This window comes from Bos javanicus, chromosome 2, assembly GCF_032452875.1.
Source record: "Bos javanicus breed banteng chromosome 2, ARS-OSU_banteng_1.0, whole genome shotgun sequence".
NCBI classification, from domain to species: Eukaryota; Metazoa; Chordata; class Mammalia; order Artiodactyla; family Bovidae; genus Bos; species Bos javanicus.
The window spans coordinates 97,981,128-98,000,386 of NC_083869.1; the positions used below are offsets into that span (position 1 = coordinate 97,981,128).

General features: G+C 35.5%; 1 protein-coding gene across 10 annotated transcripts in view; it reads right to left on the minus strand.

Moving 5' to 3' along the window:
- The window catches only part of KANSL1L (KAT8 regulatory NSL complex subunit 1 like), a 125,375-nt gene that overhangs the window by 35,422 nt on the left and 70,694 nt on the right, over positions 1-19,259 (minus strand). For 8 of the 10 annotated variants that reach the window (XM_061383708.1, XM_061383713.1, XM_061383742.1 and 5 more), the window contains one exon: positions 8,259-8,463. In XM_061383708.1, coding sequence (XP_061239692.1) covers positions 8,259-8,463 — 205 coding nt within the window. The remainder of the gene's footprint in view (positions 1-8,258; positions 8,464-19,259) is intronic. The other 2 variants (XM_061383765.1, XM_061383757.1) reach the window with 2 other exon arrangements.

The window sequence follows — 19,259 nt, forward strand, 5'->3', positions numbered from 1 at the left end:
TTTTCCAGGCAAGAATACTGGAATGGGTTGCCATTTCCTTCTCCAGGGGATCTTCCCAACCCAGGGATCAAACTTGCACCTCTTATGTCTCCTGCATTGGTAGGCGGGTTCTTTACCACTAGCGCTACCTGGGTGGGAAGCTATTACAATAATTCTTATATATGTCTTTTTGTGTATAAATGTATTCATTTCTCCTGGGAAAGTTCCTAAGAGTAGAACTGCTGAATTATAAGGATATATGTATGCAGTGTATTTCACTGTGGTTTTAACTGCATTCCTTTGATGAGTAATAATTTTAAACATTTTTATATACTTGTTCATTTGGATATCCCTCCTCTATAAAAGACCTGTTCAGTTTTCTGTTTTTTTATTTAAAAGAAGTTCTTACTGTGGCAAAATACACATAAAAGTTTACTATTTTAACCATTTTAAAGTTTACAACTCTGGGTTATGCCTATTTTTAATTGGATTGCTATTTTCTTATTTTTTAGGAATAAATTAAATTATTAATGACTTCCCTTGTGGCTCAAACAGTAAAGAATCTGCCAGCAATGCTGGAGACCTGGGTTCAATCCCTGGGTCGGGAAGATCCAATGGAGAAGGGCATGGCAACCCATTCCAATATTCTTGCCTGGAGAATCCCATGGACTGAGGAGTCTGGCGGGCTACAGTCTGTGGGGTCACAAAGAGTCAGATACGACTAAGCAACTAACACCTTCACTTTCACAATTATTAATATATTCAGGATACAACATCTTTGTTGGATATATATATATAGAGAGAGAGAGAGAGAGACATACAAATATAAACATATAGCAAGTGTCTTAACTCAGTGTATGCTTTATTGATCTTTTTGATGCTGTCTTTAATGGAAATAGGTTCATAATTTTAACAAAGTCCAAATTAACAATTTTCCTTTTATGATTAGTATTGTTTATATCCTGTTTAAGAAGTTGACTATCCCCAAAGACATGAAGATATTGTTTTTTTCTAGTTTTATTGTTCTCCTTTCACATTTAGGTCTATGATTTACCTTCTTTTTTTCAGAAGGTTAGTACATGTTTGTTACTCAGTAGCTCTATCGTGCATTGCCTGACTGTAAAATTTTGAGGGTCTAAAAACTTTCATTTTGTGCAGTTTCTGACCCTTTCAATCTAAGCCAGTAATTGCTATTAATATAACATTTTCAAAAACCTAGTGGGTCTCCCCTGTATGTCAAGATGACCCCTCTCATTAGACAAGAGGGTTTTCCCTAGATCTTATCTAAATAATGCCATCTCTGTTTCCTGAGTTCAGTTCAGTTGCTTAGTCGTGTCCAGCTCTTTGTGACTCCATGGACTGCAGCACACCAGACCTCCCTGTCCATCACCAAGTCCCAGAGTTTACTCAAACGTAGGTCCATAGCGTCGGTGATGCCATCCAACCATCTCATCCTCTGTCATCCCCTTCTCCCACCTTCAATCTTTCCCAGCATCAGGGTCTTTTCAAATGAGTCAGTTCTTTGCATCAGGTGGCCAAAGTATTGTAGTTTCAGCTTCAGCATCATTCCTTCTAATGAATATTTAGGGCTGATTTCCTTTAGGATGGACTGGTTGGATCTCTTGCAGTCCAAGGGACTCTCAAGGGCCTTCTCCAACACCACAGTTCAAAAGCACCAATTCTTCAGCACTCAGCTTTTTTTAATAGTCCAACTCTCACATCCATTCATAACTACTGGAAAAACCATAGCCTTGACTAGACAGACCTTTGTTGGCAAAGTCATGTCTCTGCTTTTTAATATGCTGTCTAGGTTGGTCATAACTTTTCTTCCAAGGAGCAAGTGTCTTTTAATTTCATGGCTGCAGTCACCATCTGCAGTGATTTTGGAGCCCCAGAAAATAAGATCAGTCACTATTTCCACTGTTTCCCCATCTATTTGCCATGAAGTGATGGGACTGGATGCCATGATCTTAGTTTTCTGAATGTTGAACTTTAAGCCAATTTTTTCACTCTCCTCTTTTACTTCATCAACAGGCTTTTTAGTTCTTCTTTGCTTTCTACCATAAGGGTGGTGTCATCTGCATATCTGAGGCTATTGATATTTCTCCTGGCAATCTTGACTCCTGCTTGTGCTTCATCCAGCCCAGTGTTTCTCATTATGTACTCTGCATATAAGTTAAATAAGCAGGGTGACAATATAAGCCTTGACATACTCCTTTTCCTATTTGGAACCAGTCTGTTGTTCCATGTCCAGTTCTAACTGTTCCATGTCCAGTTCTAACCTGTATACAGATTTCTCAAGATTTCTCAGATTTCTCTATTTCCTGGATTCAGCTAAATTGGATCCCAGTGTCATATGCATAATCTTTCTAGCAAAAAATTGTCCAGCCACATCCTTGGATTCTCTCCAGAGCATGCTATATAATTTTTTGCAGAAGCATGAGAATTTCCCAAATTATCAAATTCTGGTTCCTTTTTGCCTAACAGTTTCTTCCTCAATTTATCTATATCCTCTGATACATGCATGCTAAGTCAACTTCAGCCATGTCTGACTCTTTGAGACCCTATGCACTGCAGTCCTCCAGACTCCTCTGTCCATGGAATTCTCCAGGCAAGAATACTGGAACAGGTTGCCCTTCTCCAGGGGATCTTTCTGATGGAGGGATTGAACCAGCATCTCTTACATCTCCTGCATTGGCAGGCAGGTTCTTTACCACTAGCACCACCTGAGAATCCCATATCCTCTGATATTTTAACTATAAACAATAAGTAGAAACCAGACTGCAAATTCCACACTTTGCTTGATAATTTGCTTAGCTAAATATCCAAGAATTCAATGGTTACAAGCTCTGATTTCCATTCAGCAGTAGAGTATTACTCAACCAACTTTTCTACCATTTTATAACAAGGATCACTTTCCTTCCAGTTTCTGGTAACATCTCCTGATGTTACCAGAAATCTTACCAGAATCACCTTTAACATTCATATTTCTTTCTAGTAACATTCTGCTCATGACAATACGTCTATTCTCTAAGATGACAGCACCTTTGTCTTCTATCCTCTTCACTTCCTTTTGAGTTTTCATCTGAATCTAGACTTGATTATCACACACCTCAAAATTCTTCCAACCTGGATCCAATTACCCAATCCAAAAGTCACACCCACAATTTTATGTATCTATTAAAGCAGTATTCTACTTCTAGGAACCAAACTCTGTATCAGTTTCCTAGGGCTGTCATAACAAACTGCCATAAATTAGGCAGCTTAAAATCACAGAAATTAATTTTCTCACAGTTCTGGAGGCCTAAAGTCCAAAACTGAGGTTTTATCAGTGCCGAGCTTCCTTTGAAGGCTGTAGGGAAGAACTGTTCCTTGCATCTATCAGCTTCTGGTGGCTCCTGATGTTCCCTATTCCCTAGCTCTAATCTCTGCTTCTGTCCTCACAAATGCTTCTTTTCTGTATCTCTGTGACTCCAGCCTCTCTCTCCCTTCTCTTATAAGCATACCAGTCACATGATTTAGGACCCATCCTAACCCCTAAATGATCTTATTTCAAGATCTTCAGCTTAATTATACATACAAAGACTCTATTTCCAAATAAGGTCACTGTAACAGTTTGCTAGCTCTATCATAACAAAGTACCATAATTGAGTGGTTTAAACAACAGAAATTTACTGTTGCATAGTTTGGAGGCTAAAAGTCAGATCAGTGTTTCAGCAAGACTGGTTTCTTTTGAAGACAGCAAGAACCTATTCTATTCTCCCCAGCTTCTGGTTTTTGCTGCCCATCTTTGGTGTTTCTTGGTCTATAAAAGAACCAAGGAATTGATTCTGATTTCAGTCTTCATCTTCACATGGCATTCATTCTGTATGTATAAAAATTTCCCTTTTTATAAGGACACCAGTCAGACTGGGTTAAGGTCTACCCTAATTACCTCATCTTATGTCTAGGGGTTAGGGTGTCAGTAAATGAGTTCAGTAGTAAAGAATGCTCCTGCAAATGTAGAAGACACAGGTTCAGTCCCTGGGTTGGGAACATCCTTTGGAGAAGTAAATGGCAACCCACTCCAGTATTCTTGCCTGGGAAATCCCATGGACAGAGGAGCCTGGCAGACTACAGTCCATGGGGCTGCAAAGAATCGGACGCAACTGAGCAACTAAACAACCACCACCAGTTAGTTTGTGACTGCGGTGGTTTCTCCTCCAGATCTTGGCTGTGACTCTGGGTTGCCTGTCTCTCCATACTACAGGGTGGCAATTTGCCATGCAACCTCAATTCTCTGATGGGTTCATGAAAAGGCACCAATTTTCAATTTGTTCACCTTCTTGCTGTAAGGACAGGAGCAACAACTTTCAAGCTCTTTACATGTTGGAGCTGAAACCAGAAGTCGCCCTAATGTATTGAATAGTATGATGATTTTAAAAATAACTTTTACATGTATTTGTTGCAATGAGAATACTGATCAGCCATCTATCTACTATATGTTACTGGGAGCGGTATGTTACTGGTACCCACCTCTCTCCATTGCCCTTTATATAAGCTTTTCTCAACCAATACCCTATTAGATTAAACACTATAGAAAATCATTTAAATAATTATTTTCTAAATTTTGCCAAGGATCTTACATAGCTAGCACAATGCCAGATGCATAGGAGTTAATTTATTACATAATATGGACGCCTTAGTCATTTTATCCCTATACACATTTTATGTGTATTTCTTAGAATAAATATATTTTCTCACATAACTGTAAAGTAGTACACTCAGGAAACTCAATATCAATACAATATTTTAATATAACCTACCATCAATAGTTCGGTTTTCTCAATTGTCCCCATAATCTTTTCCCTCCAAAAGAATTGTGACCTGAATCATATATTCATTCAGTTGTCAAATATCTTAAGTCTCTCTTTCACTCTGAAACATTTCCTCAGCTTTTCTTGGCTTTTATGCCACTGATTTTTTTAAGAATACAGGCCAGTTTTTGTTTCTGATTTTGGCTTTGTCTGATGTTTCCTTAAGGCTAAATTCAGGTATGTATCGCTGGTCAGAATACTTCATAGTGATATTGTATCAGACCCATAGTGATACTGCATCCTTCCCATATTAGTTTCTATCACTCAGGCAAGATTATTGTCTGGTTCTCTACCATACAGTTAAGACAATATTAATCTTACTCCTGATCACACTTCACCTGAATCCTGCCCCCAGACTCTTCATGCATTGTTGATTCTTACCCAACCAATTCTTACTATGAGTACTGCAATGATTGTTTCATTTCCCTGCTCACTCTACATTAATCAGAATCCTACTCTATGTAAAAGTTTCCCTTTTCCCTTTCTCTCCCTCCCATCCTCTCTCTCTCCCTCTTTCTCATCAGAATAGATTCATGGCTTCCTATTTTTTTCCACTGGGTTCATTACTGTTAATTCTGATGCTCAAAGAGCCCCAGATTTGGCCAGCGGGAGTGAAGCTTATTCAAACAAGCTCTTGGGTTTTTGTTTATTTTTCTTGACATGCCATCATCATTTTTTTAAAAATGTCCCTGCCTTCTGGTAGCAATAAGATGTTCCAGGCCTATTTTATATCCTCTCTTTCCCAAGCCTGGAGTTCAGCCATTTCTCTAACAATCCATATTTCCTTTCAGTAGGGAATGTATTAGAAAACAAGAATGAGTGCCAGGTGTTCTCACTGCTATCATGGTAAGTTTGAGTTTAGACTTGTCATATCCAATTTGGTAGTCATTATCCAAATGTGGCCATTTAAATCAAAATTAATAGAAACAAAAATTCAGTTCCTCAGCTGCACTAGTCACACTTCATGTGTAGTTACATGTATTTAGCAGCTAAGATACTGGACAGCACAGATAATTATAGAAATTTCCATCCTTACAGAAAATTCTATTAGACATTATTGTTCTAGACCCTTTCACATAGCAAACACACACACTTTTTTTCCATCTCTGTTCCAATTACTCAAGTGCTTTCTTTATCTTGACCTAAACCCTTTCAAAATTTGGATTATCTTTCGAAACCAATCCTTTCTGGTGCATTTCTTAGTGCCTTTAACCAAGCTCCTTCTCCAACCCCCAAATATACAGTCTTTACTGATTTCAAACAAACAAAAATTTTGGTATAGCCACTGTGGAAAACAGTATGGCGGTTCCTCAGAAAACTAAAAACAGAATTACCATAAGATCCAGTTATCCCACTCCTGGGCATAAATCCAGACAAAACTATAGTTCAAAAAGACCCATGCACCTCTATGTTCACAGCAGCACTATACACAACAGCCAAGACATGGCAACAACCTGAATGTCTATCAATAGATTAATGAGTAAAGAACATGTGGTATAATGGAATATACTCAGTCATAAAAAATAACAAAATAATACCATTTGCAGCAACATGGATCCAACTAGAGATAATCATACTAAGTGAAGTATATCAGAAAGAGAAAGACAAATACCATATGATATCACTTACGTGTGGAATCCAAAATATGACAAAATGAAACTAACAATGAAACAGAAAGAATCACAGACAGAGGGAACAGACTGGTGGTTGCTAAAAGAGCACATGTGGTGGAAGGATGGAGTGGGAAGCTGGGGTTAGCTGACGTAAGCTTTTATATAGCAAGGTCCTATTGTATAGTACAGAAAACTATATTCAATATCCTATGACAACCATAATGGAAAAGAATATTAAGGAAAAAAAATATATGTGTGTATAACTGAATCACTTTGCTGTACAGCAGAAATCAACACAACACTGTAAATCAACTATACTGCAATAAAAATACTGATTAAAAAACATCTGGGTTATTTTTGTCATTACCAATGTAAATATTAATTGGTAAGAACATGGGCTTTGGAATCAGACCTATTTCTTACTAGCTATATGACCTTGGGAAAGTTACTTAATCTCCCTAAACTTCAATTTCTGCATCTAAAACTGGGATTAATAATGCCTCATAGTTATATGTTTGAAGACTAAAAAAAATAATATACTGAATATGCTTAGCATTAGGACTGGAATATGATAAATTATATGGCCTATTAGTAACAATAATATTAGACTTGTTTCTCCTTTGTTTACTGAAAGTTTTAAATTCATTCACTTTTCCAAGCCATTCTTCACATTACTAAGGCATACACAGTATGTTAGCAATACTGAGCAAATATTCTAAATTATTCAAATAGATTCCTTCCAGTTAGAATATTAAGACCTATTTATATGTGAAATATTTCTCTTAGACAATTCTATTTATAACTCTGAAATTATAAAATCAATTTCAAATATTTATTGCTTATAGCAACTTTAAATAAAAATTGTTAAATAAAGTATTTCTTATATAAAAACTTTAAATAAAATATTTTCCTATTAGGTTGATTAATTATGTAAAATTTCTGTAAATTCTGAAATAAAACTGAAAAATTTCAAGTTGAGAGGGCATACTAGTAGCTGAACTACAGAATGGCAAAAATCAAATTATTGATAAGAATTAATTTGTCAGAATTCATAGTCCTATTTATAAAAGGATCCTATAAAACCAAATTTGAAATTTGTTTCTAATGAAACAAAGCATCTTGATTTTGTTATAGAAATATATTTAAAAATAGCTAATGTAGTAATACTCAAAAACAACACTAAAGCAAAGATAAATTCCTTTCCTCTGACGTATTATTTAAAATATAGAAAAAGAGCATGTTATACCTAATGATGACTAGAGATGACTTATTTTTCCCTCCATCACAGTTTATTTAAGATATGTACTGAAAGATGTAAACCTAATATTTTGCTAATAAATGAAAAACATGCTTTTCAAAATGAATGCTTTTAGTAAAGCATATTTTATTTGTAAAAAGTGTAAGCATGGTCATCTAAACTTTCACTGCTTATATGAAAAAGGGGTGCTCATCAAATTTAACAAATACTACGCCTATAAAGGAAAGCGATGTCATTTCCTCCAAAATAACTACAGCCCTGTAGATTTTTACCTTTTTCTTTACTAAGCAAAAGACAAATATATAACATGCTTGTGTCTTATTACCCTTACCGGTAAAATTTTAAAGTCAACTTGATATGTAATTTTCTTTCAGATTAGTTTAAACATGATTTAAAAAAATGGAAATGTGAGAATTTCAGAATACACTGCTATGTTACAAAAATTATTAAATCTCACTTCTTCTAAATAACTATGTACAATTCATATCCTGTCACTTGTTAAATATATGGACAGTAAAATTTTTGTTCATGTTTTCCCAAAGGCAACCTTACCTGTGGAGTCCAATAAAATGTTGGGCTCAATCTGTAGAGTTTTCGTTTGTGGAAACTCTGAAGTGGCCTTGTTCGAGCTGCTGTACTCATGATAGTCAAGGATGGAGATTTCAATCTTGTCCTGTCTTTTCTCCTTTTCTTACTGTGCTTCTGGTTAAGTAACCAGCTACTGGAGGAAGAGAGCTCATCTAAATTCTCTGAAGCACTGAAATGCCATGAAATAATTGGGGAGTGGAGGGAATAAAACAAAACAAACAAAGACAAAGAAAACTAAATGTAAATCACCTTGATCTATTATGACAGAGGAGCATTAATTTTAGCCAATTTTGTGGTAACAACTGATGAAAGAATCAATATTAATGGAAAATTACATTTCAAGTTGTGAAAACAGAATCTGTATTTTCTCCTGCAAAATAAATATCCCATAGGTTAGAGATGCTCACATAAATTCACTAGTACAATGTAAATTTCACTGTAAATCAATAATCATGAATATTACAGTGTTAAAAGCATCTACATCAAATTCTTTTTCAATAAGGGTGAATTTACACAGGATTGTAGATTTTAAAAAGGCTAAAGTCTCATCACTACATCATTAGCTGCTCTTAAATAAGCACTACATATCTTACCAGGGGATTCTGAAACAAAGATGCAATCTGTCTACATTTTAAGAATTTTTTAAAATTTCTGACGATACAGAAGATACAAACTATAAAATATTTTATCAGATCACACAAAATACACATGAAAATAAGCATAATTTTATAATTATCCCTCATATTAATTTTAAAATACTTAAATATTTTAGATCAGGAGGGATTTAATGCTGTCACCACATAAATTTATTTATACCAGTATATTACATATAAAATATTCAGCTTTTCAGGCACTATAATCTACCAGTTCAACCTTATTTATATAAACAAAAGCTAGCCAACTTAGCATTCTAAGATCAACAAGTGAATCTATATGTGCTATTGCTAATCACAAATAAATTCTAAATGTGCTATTTGGTTCAAGTAGAATCAGTGTTTAAAGGTAAACATAAGATACAGTTTTTCTATAGCTGTGTCACTGGTTTTGAATGCTGCACAATATTCTCTTTCAGATAAAGCAAGTAATTCAAGAAAACTTTATATAGTAGTAAGAAACTAGAAATAAAGGTACCTGAATGGCTTCTGTTGGTGAAACTAAGAGAGAATAATAAAATATGGAATTTGGTGATTACATACAAATACATAATTGAGTATGTCTATTGGCCAGACCAGTATAGGGAAAAAAATCTGATGATAAATATTTTATTTTTAAAATATTAACTTCAGTCTTCAGAAAGCTCTAGTCATGAATGTTTTAATTATCAGTTAATAAATATTCTAAAGATTATCTATCTGAGAAAGGTTTAGGATATACCAATACTCTCAAATTAACAGGTCCAGTCTCATGTACTGATGATACTTTTTGTAATATATCATATGTATGACTATAAAAGCCTGAAGTGTATAACGTGCTAAGAGTAACAGTCTGCTCTTGAGAAACCAGCCCTTGACCTGGGCTACCACATCAAGGGTAAACAGAAGGCATAGGTGATAGCCAGTATCAAGTTAGGTACTAAGCATGTCGGATACAGACGTAAACCAAGGTCAGGAAAAAGACCGATTAGTAGGTGGTTAGTACTAGAGGTGATCACATCAGGAGAGTGAGGATTCAGGAACGTAGGAGTAGATCTAGCACAAAAGGTAGCTCTTCTAGAAAGTGAGAAATAATCTCTAGGCAGATGACACTGGCTCCTTAAAAGAGACATTGCTTGGGTAATATCTAGGGATAATGAAGAGTTTTTATTCTAGCAGTCTGGAGCACAGTTCTAGCAGTTCTTTCCTCTGTTCAGTTCTCTAGTTGTTAGTGGGCACTTGTTTCCCCGTCCCTGCAGGAGGTATAAGGAGGTGAGCCACTATATTCTTAACTGAATGACATCTCTCAGCTTTTGAACTGGTGAGAGGCTCACAGGCTAGTTTAAAGATAAATGGAAAGCTTATTTGTGTCTCTAAATGTTACATTTTCAAGTTTCAAAGACTAATACAGTATCATCGGAAAAAGCTCACCAAAGTTGGCACTTAAATCACTTTATAAATAATTGATGAAAGTGATAGTGACTCTGTTGTGTCAGACTCTTTGTGACCCCATGGACTATAGCCTGCCAGGGGATCTTCCCAACCCAGATATTGAACCTGCATCTCCTACACTGGCAGGCAGATCCTTTAACCACTGAGCCACCTGGGAAGCTGCTGTAAAGGGTTATTTACCCTTTACAAACCACTGATAAATGATAAACCACTGATAAACTCTGCAAACCACTGATAAACTCACTTATTCTGCCCAATGGTTTACACTAAAGAGAATGAATCTTACTGAAAAGGAGAACAAGAGGAAATTATCTGGAGGACAACAAAACGCTGCCTAAGTGACTCTATAATCCAAGGTTATTTTTCCCCTCAGGAGATAATAATCCAATACCTAACACTAGTGGTAAAGAACCCACCCGCCAGTGCAGGCGATGTAAGAGACACCGGAGGAGGAGGAGAAAACCCAGGAAGAAAAAAACATTTCAATAAGAGACAAGGCTAAGTTTTCCCACTGAGTTGTGGGTACCCTAGGAAACCCCAGAAACTGAGGACACAATAAGCCACTGCCAAGTACTGTCATAATTGTCACAAAAATTATCAATAAATATCAACATATAATTTTGAAATAGCATGCTTACAAGTGGTGTAGTACCAGGTAAGGACACAAATCACACTCCTTTAGATTTCTAACTGGAAGCTTTTGTTCAGAGAACAATAAAAATCTCCAAAAGGATAGCCTAGGGCCCCTGTGTAATAGGCAGATAGTACAATTTGGCTCTAAAATAAACTAAATAATTGAGGAGGGGTAAGAAATGAGGGGGTTTGGGGCTTACACCTTTCTCCATTTCCACTACCACTCTCTTAATCCAAGCTTTTTTCTGCCAGAATTCCTCCTTTACCCTTGTAACTGGCCCCCCTCATTCACACTTTATTCCATCCAGTCCCTTCTAATCTTTCAGGAAAACAAATCTGGTCCTGTTTTACCCTTTCCTTCCATGCCTACACGGCTTAAAATCTCTCAAAGCCTTCTCATTGCTCTTGAGAAAAATACTTAAATCCTTAATGGAAAAGGCCCTGATTGGTCTGCTCTCTCAGCCTCCTCATGTGTCACACTCCCTCTCCTTCTCTGTGTTCAGCCACATTGCCTCTTTTAATTCCAAACAACTCACACTTGCTCCAGTACTAAACCTACTATATATAATATCTGCTTCCAGGAATTTTCTCACATCCTTCTTCACTTATGTAATTTCCAATAACCATTTGGCTCTCAGTTCAAAAGTCAGTACCTCAGGGAAGTCTTTGAGCCCTTGCATAGTCTCTCCAAAGACAAAGTCAAATTCCCTTCTGAGTTCTGATAGTACCATTCACCTTTTCTTCATAGTATTTTTCATGATGCCAATTTTACAATTATTTGTGTTACTATCTGATTAGTGTCTTTTTCCTTTTCTAAAACTGTAAGTAATAGAGAGACTGTGTTTTAACTTTTTATCAGAAGTTCCTGATATTATACTTGGCATATGACAAATGCTCAATAAATATTTATAGAATGAATGGAGAAATGTACACATATATACATTTTCCGATTTATCACTCCAGCTCTGTGCTTTGCACAGGGTATGTATATAATACCACATAATGTGAAAGTGTTAGTTGCTCAATCATGTTCGACTCCTTGCAACTCCATGGATTATAGCCTGCCAGGCTCCTCTGTCCGTGGAATTCTCCAGGCAAGAATATTAGAGTGGGTTGCCATTTCCTTCTCCAGGGGATCTTCTGGACTGAGGGATTGAACCCAGGTCTCCTGCACTGCAGGCAGATTCTTTACCATCTGAGCCACTTGGGAAGCCCATACCTTATATGGGAAGCATATAACACTACATACCTTACCTAAATAGTTTAGTGAATGAGTAAACATGGAACATTACAGTTTAAGAGCCAAAAGAAGCTCTAAATAGAAGGTTATAAGAGAGCATTTAGAAAAATAAGACATATTTACACTGCCTTGAGTTCCATTCTAAATCTCTTAATTTTGACTTACAAAAGTTAGTTTCTGATAGTAAGCAATGATGTACCTTATTTTATCTTATAATCATATATGCCTATTATAAATGGGTAAGTATTATAAAGCAGATGAGAACTGTAAGATATTTTGATTTGTAAAAGAGAAAGCATGGATAAAGTTTAAATTTTTTCTTCTAATTTAAAAAGTGCAAAATGACCAAGAGTTTTATCGAAGAAAATATTTCAAAAGTCATGAGTTCCTGTTTTATTAACATTGCCTAATTTTTCTAATAGTAATGACTTTCTGGTATAACTGATTGTCTATTACAATTCCAGAAAATCTTAGCAGTTAAGATATTTATGAATAACGACAGGCATTCAATTTGCTTTTACAGAGAATAAATGGAATTTTCAAGTGAATTTTTTAGTTAAAATTTTACTCTGATTACTGCAGAAACCAAAGGCCCAGAAGTGAAGCATTTAATCTTTTAACTGTTCTATACATCAGTGTCTCTTTTGCTGTCTCGTATACAGGGTTATTGTTACCATCTTTCTAAATTCCATATATATGCATTAGTATACTCTACTGATGTATAGAACAGTCTTTTGGACTCTGTGGGAGAGGGAGAGGGTGGGATGATTTGGGAGAATGGCAGTGAAATATGTATAATATCATATATGAAACGAGTCGCCAGTCCAGGTTCGATACACGATACTGGATGCTTGGGGCTGGTGCACTGGGACGACCCAGAGGGATGGTATGGGGAGGGAGGAGGGAAGAGGGTTCAGGATGGGGAACACATGTATACCTGTGGCAGATTCATTTTGATATATGGCAAAACCAATACAATATTGTAAAGTTAAATAAAATAAAATTTAAATTAAAAAAAAATCTTTTAACTGATATTTGAATATTAATTCCTACCAAAATCACTTTCTGCAAACATTATTCACTTGTATCAAAATTAATAAAACAATCTAAAGATATGGGCTTATAGGAACATATATTTGCTAAGTTCTTGGTATCATCTTGGTGATGGAGAAAATGGTGAATAAATAAGGAAGAACAGTCTAATTTCAATCTGTTTTTGTTTTTTTTTTTATTTTATTTTATTTTTAAACTTTACAATATTGTATTGGTTTTGCCAAATATCGAAATGAATCCACCACAGGTATACATGTGTTAAAACTCAATGAAAGATAGTCTAAGATTTTTAGTAACTTGTTCAAGTATTTAATAACTTTTGGCTTAAGCCAAACTGTATTCTTAGAAGGACTGGAATCATCATCATAATGCCATGCTCAAATGCTTTTACTAAATAAGAAACTTTTGGGCCTGGCTATAAATTTAGAAAGCTAAAACCATAAAAACACAGACAAGATTTCATAAAGTTATTTTTATCTTCTAATCTCAAGAAATAGCAGCAGAAAACAAGTATTCAACACAGAATTTTAAAATATTGTTTTAGTACTTTTCAATATTTCCCCTACATTCATGTACTCTTATACTAAACACACTTAAGAAAAGCAGAACTCAACATCGAGAAGAAAATTAGAATGTGTATTATCTAAGAGATTATGATAGCCTGCCAGTTACCAATCTATTCTTATACACAAATACCCATACTTGCTATACGGGGCTGAAGAGTGTTGTCACATTTACATCTACCAGGAACCTCAGATTGTGACCCTACTTGGAAATACAGACTTTCAGGAGTAATTAATGAGGTAAAATGATGTCAGAGTGGATTAGGGTGGCCCTAAGTCCAGTTACTGATGTTCTTATAAGAAGAAACAAAGAGTTCAGGAAGAGATCCCAGGGAATAACATCCTTACATGTGAAGGCAGAAGAGAAATGGTCTATAAGCCAAAAATGCCAAAGACTGCTAGGAACTACCAGAAGCCAGGAAAATGCAAGGAAGGATTCTGCCTTAAACCTTCAGAAAGAACATGGCCCTGCCTGACACCTTGATTTTCAACATCTAGCCTCCAGAACTGTGGAAGAAAAAACATCTCCTATATTAAGCCACACACTTCGTGCTGATTTAAGATCCCTATGAAACTGACATATTCATAAAGTACATGCCTAAGAATCACTATTTTTGCATAATTTGTAATCTCTATTTCAAGTCTACTTTTTGTCTTTTGGAGTTGTCTGATGACTTCAACCTATAGCAGCTAAAGTAGGCGGCAACCTTTTCCAAACCTTCCCTGATGCCCAGCGTCCTGCCAATAGTTGAATTTACTATCTTTCTTTTTCTTGACAATATTTGGAGAAATGAACACATTATTTACTCAGATATACTCAATGATATTTTAAAGAAATTACATAAAATAGGACTTTATAGAAACTCACTAAAATGGCCTAGTAGGGGCACTGCTTGTCTTCCACACGGCAAAAACAAGCACCTCTCAGATGACCAGTGGACGAGATCCAGGCAGTATCTACTACATATAGAGAAAACAGTGCCTTGACCAGCCCATTTTCCCTACTCTAGGAATTAAGTAGGAAAATTACACCCCCCTCCCCATTCACTCAAAAATACAAGTCTCTTCAACTGTAGCAACAAGAAAATGCTGGAATACACTGTAAAATGATCTTCTAAATTAGATGTGTCTCTAAAAAAAATTTGATCTCTGGTTCCTCTGCCTTTTCTAAATCCAGCTTGAACATCTGGATGTTCTTGGTTCATGTACTATTGAAGCCTCACTTGGAGAATATTGAGCATTATTTTGCTAGCGTGTGAGATGAGTGCAATTGTGCAGTAGTTTGAGCATTCTTTCGTATTGCCTTTCTTTCAGATTGGGATGAAAACTGACCTTTTCCAGTTCTATGGCCACGGCTGAGTCTTCCAAATTTGTTGGCATATTGAGTACAATACTTACATTTGGTTGTTATTGTTGATAACAGCATCATCTTTTAGGATTTGAAATACTTCAGCTGGAATTCCATCACTTTCACTAGCTTTGTTTGCAGTGATGCTTCCTAAGGCCCAGTTGACTTCACACTCCAGGATGTCTGGCTCTAGGTGAGTGATCACATCATCTTGGTTATCTGGGTCATTAATATTGTTTTTGTATAGTTCTTCTGTGTATTCTTGCCACCTCTTCTTAATATCTTCTGCTTCTGTTAGGTCCATACCGTTTCTGTCCTTTATTGTGCCCATTTTTGCATGAAATGTTCCCTTACTATCTCTAATTTTCTTGAAGAGATCTCTAGTCTTTCCCATTCTATTATTTTCTTCTATGTGTGGATCATGACATACTGGAAAATTCTTCAAGAGATGGGAGTACCAGACCACCTTACCTGCCTCCTGAGAAATCTGTATACAGGTCAAGAAGCAACAGAACTGGACATGGAACAACAGACTGGTTCCAAATTGGGAAAGGAGTATGTCAAGACTGTATATTGTCACCTGCTTATTTAACTTATATGCAGAGTACATCATGTGAAATGCCAGGCTGGATGAAGCACAAGGTGGAATCAAGATTGCTGGGAGAAATATCAATAACTTCAGATATGCAGATGACACCACCCTTAAGGCAGAAAGTGAAGAGGAATTAAAGAAAAGAGCCTATTGATGAAAGTGAAAGAGGAGAGTGAAAAAGCTGGCTTAAAACTCAACATTCAGAAAACTAAGATCACGGCATCCAGTCCCATCACTTCATTGCAAAAGATGAGGCAACAATGGAAACAGTGACAGACTTTATTATCTTGGGCTCCAAAATCACTGTAGATGGTGACTGCCCCCATGAAATTAAAAGATGCTTGCTCCTTGGAAGAAAAGCAATGACCAATCTGCTGCTGCTGCTGCTGCTAAATCGGTTCAGTCGTGTCCGACTCTGTGCAACCTAGGCAGCAATTAAAAAGCAGAGACATTACTTTGCCAACAAAAGTCTGTAGTCAAAGCTATGGTTTTACCAGTATGTATGTGAGAGATGGACCATAAAGAAGGCTGAGCACCAAAGAACTGATGCTTTTGAACTGTGGTATTGGAGAAGACTCTTGAGAGTGCCTTGGACTGCAAGGAAATCCAACCAATCCATCCTAAAGGAAATCAGTCCTGAATAGTCACTGGAAGGACTGATGCTGAAGCTGAAACACCAATACTCTGGCCACCTGATGCGAAGAACTGACTCACTGGAAAAGACCCTGATGCTGGGAAAGATTGAAGGTGGGAGGAGAAGGTGATGACAGCAGATGATATGGTTGGATGGCATCACCGACTCTATGGACCTAAGTTTGAGGAAACTCCAGGAGTTGGTGATGGACAGGGAAGCCTGGCGTGCTGCAGCCCATGGGGTTGCAAAGAGTCAGACGCAACTGAGTGACTGAACTGATTTAAAAAAATTAAGTTATTTACCTAACTCTGAAAAATTAAGGTACATCTTTACACAACCATTAAAATGGAAAAGAAATATTTTAAGTATAAAAAGCTTCAGATATACTATTGAAATAAGATATAAAACTTCCAATAGAGCTCAACAACGAAAATTATGTATAAAATGATAGGAAGGAAATATACTCTGAGCAATACAAGTGATTTCCACTTTCTTCTAGATAGCTCTTGAATTTTTAAGTTATTGTACAATGAACTTATATTAATTTTATAAGAACACTAAAATGTCATCTATAATTTCAGTCTTTTTGGCATTAGGAACTTATAATACATTTTAAAGTGGCTATTCGAGAATAAGAGACTTAGGAGACATAACCACCAAATGTAATACAGATTTTGTTTGGGTCCTGATTCTAATAAATTGTCAATAAAAAGATGACTTTGAGACAACTGGCAAAATATGAATATGGATAGAGAATTTTATGATAGTGATAAATTATGACTAAAATATTAAAAGAATAATAAAAAATTAGCAGGTGATAACAACATGGTGGGTATGTTGAAAAAAAGTTTATCAAAGAAATAAATGAAAGTCTTTATAGTTAAAATATCAATAAAATTTATTTAAGTTCATAGGAAAAAAATATATCAGGAAGAGAAATAGTTGAAGTGAGTAGCAAAATATTGAGAACTATTTAAGCTAGGAATAAGCTGATTTACTTTTCTATGCTTTCTATATGTTCAAGTTTTACATAATAAAGCTTGAGAGGAAAAGAGATCAAATATTGTAGAGCCATCTGCCATTCCCACCCTCTGGCTCTTAATTTCAAGAGGACTTTTTAGAGTATAAAGGCAAGGAGACTAGGAAGCCTATATGAGAACTATATTTTTTCTGAATGTGAAGTGCAAGTGGCTCAGTCGTGTCCGACTCTTTGCAATCCCATGGACTATACAATCCATGGAATTCTCTAGGCCAGAATACTGGAGTGGGTAGCCTTTCCCTTCTCCAGGGGATCTTCCCAACTCCAGGACCAAACCCAGGTATCCCACATTGCAGGCCGATTCTTTACCAACTGAGCTATCAGGGACATAAAATCTATCAAAAATTTCTAACTAACCTATAGTTTGGGAGTATAGCTCAGATTCTTCAGTATAATCTGTGAGTTGTTTTTCTGACATATGGAATATAGTTTGAAATTGAGACTTTCTAATATTTCACTATTTTTTTTTCATTTTAAAGGAAAATTTGCAAAGAGAAAAAATCTGAAAAATTCTAAAATATTTTTTAAAATCCTTGCATCTAAACACAAATATAGCATTAGGAAAAAATTTTGATTTTTTCCTTTAAGTCTCTTTTTCTTCCCCTATAAAATCATACCCCTATGAGGGTCTAAGGCTGTTGCTGTTCAATTGGTAAGTCGTGTCTGACTCTTTGTGACACCATGGTATCACAATGCTTTTGGTATCCTGATTTTTTCCACTTAACATTCTAAAGGAAGTACATTCCTATATGACCACATCTTTTTTAATACAGATCATTTTTTTAATAGTTACATGACATGTCTTCCAGTGGTTGTATCATGATTTAAACATTTTCTATAACATTAAGTTTAAGACTTATATTAATAGAGGTTAAAAGGGAAAAGTAGAGTTTTTACAAAAGAAAATAAATCCTATTGGTATTACTTTAAAAACACATCAGGAGACATTTTATTTCCTTATTGATATTGTACATCTAGCTGATACAATATTTAATGTCACAGAAACTCAAAATTATGTTTGAAAACTTCAGCCTAGAATTTGCTAACAATGTTTTCTCATTAACTGAGAAGTGACTATTGAAAATATTATGAAGGTAAGAGAATTACTTTATATGTGATTAGTTTATCAGTTCAGCTGCAGTTTTTCAATTATGATGCCCAATTAGAAAGGATCATTACATTTTGTGAGATAATTATCATTTGTGGAAATAAATAGCATGATAATGATTCATTAGAATTTAATTTCATATCATATTCTGGGACCCATTAAAGCAAAACAACAACAACAAAAATTCTAGACATTATTTCAAGTAGAAATTCACTTTCCCAGAGATAATACCCCATGGGGTAAATGAAGATGTACTTACAACATTATATCTTCATTTTAGAGTATGAGATCTAAAAACAAATAACTATCTCTATGATGATAAAATGTAATGCTTCATTTGTTTGAAGATTCAGTCTTTTCAGTCTTTCCTGGTGACTCATCTTAAACCCTGCTGCCAAGATTAATAAAGCTAAGAAAATAATTCGGACTTCTGGGAGATGCTGCAATTAACTAAAAGATAGGGGTTGGGAATCAATGAATAAAAAGTGGGCAAAACAGCTGCCCTGAATTAACCAAGTGAATTTACTTTAGACATAAGAACAGATCATTAGGGTATTATAAAAATTACCTTAAATACTTAGAAAAAATTGTATCAAACATTAAGTTCTATGTGGTCCACTAAAAATAACAACACAGAATAGGTAACCAAACTTTTTTAGTTTCTTAAACCT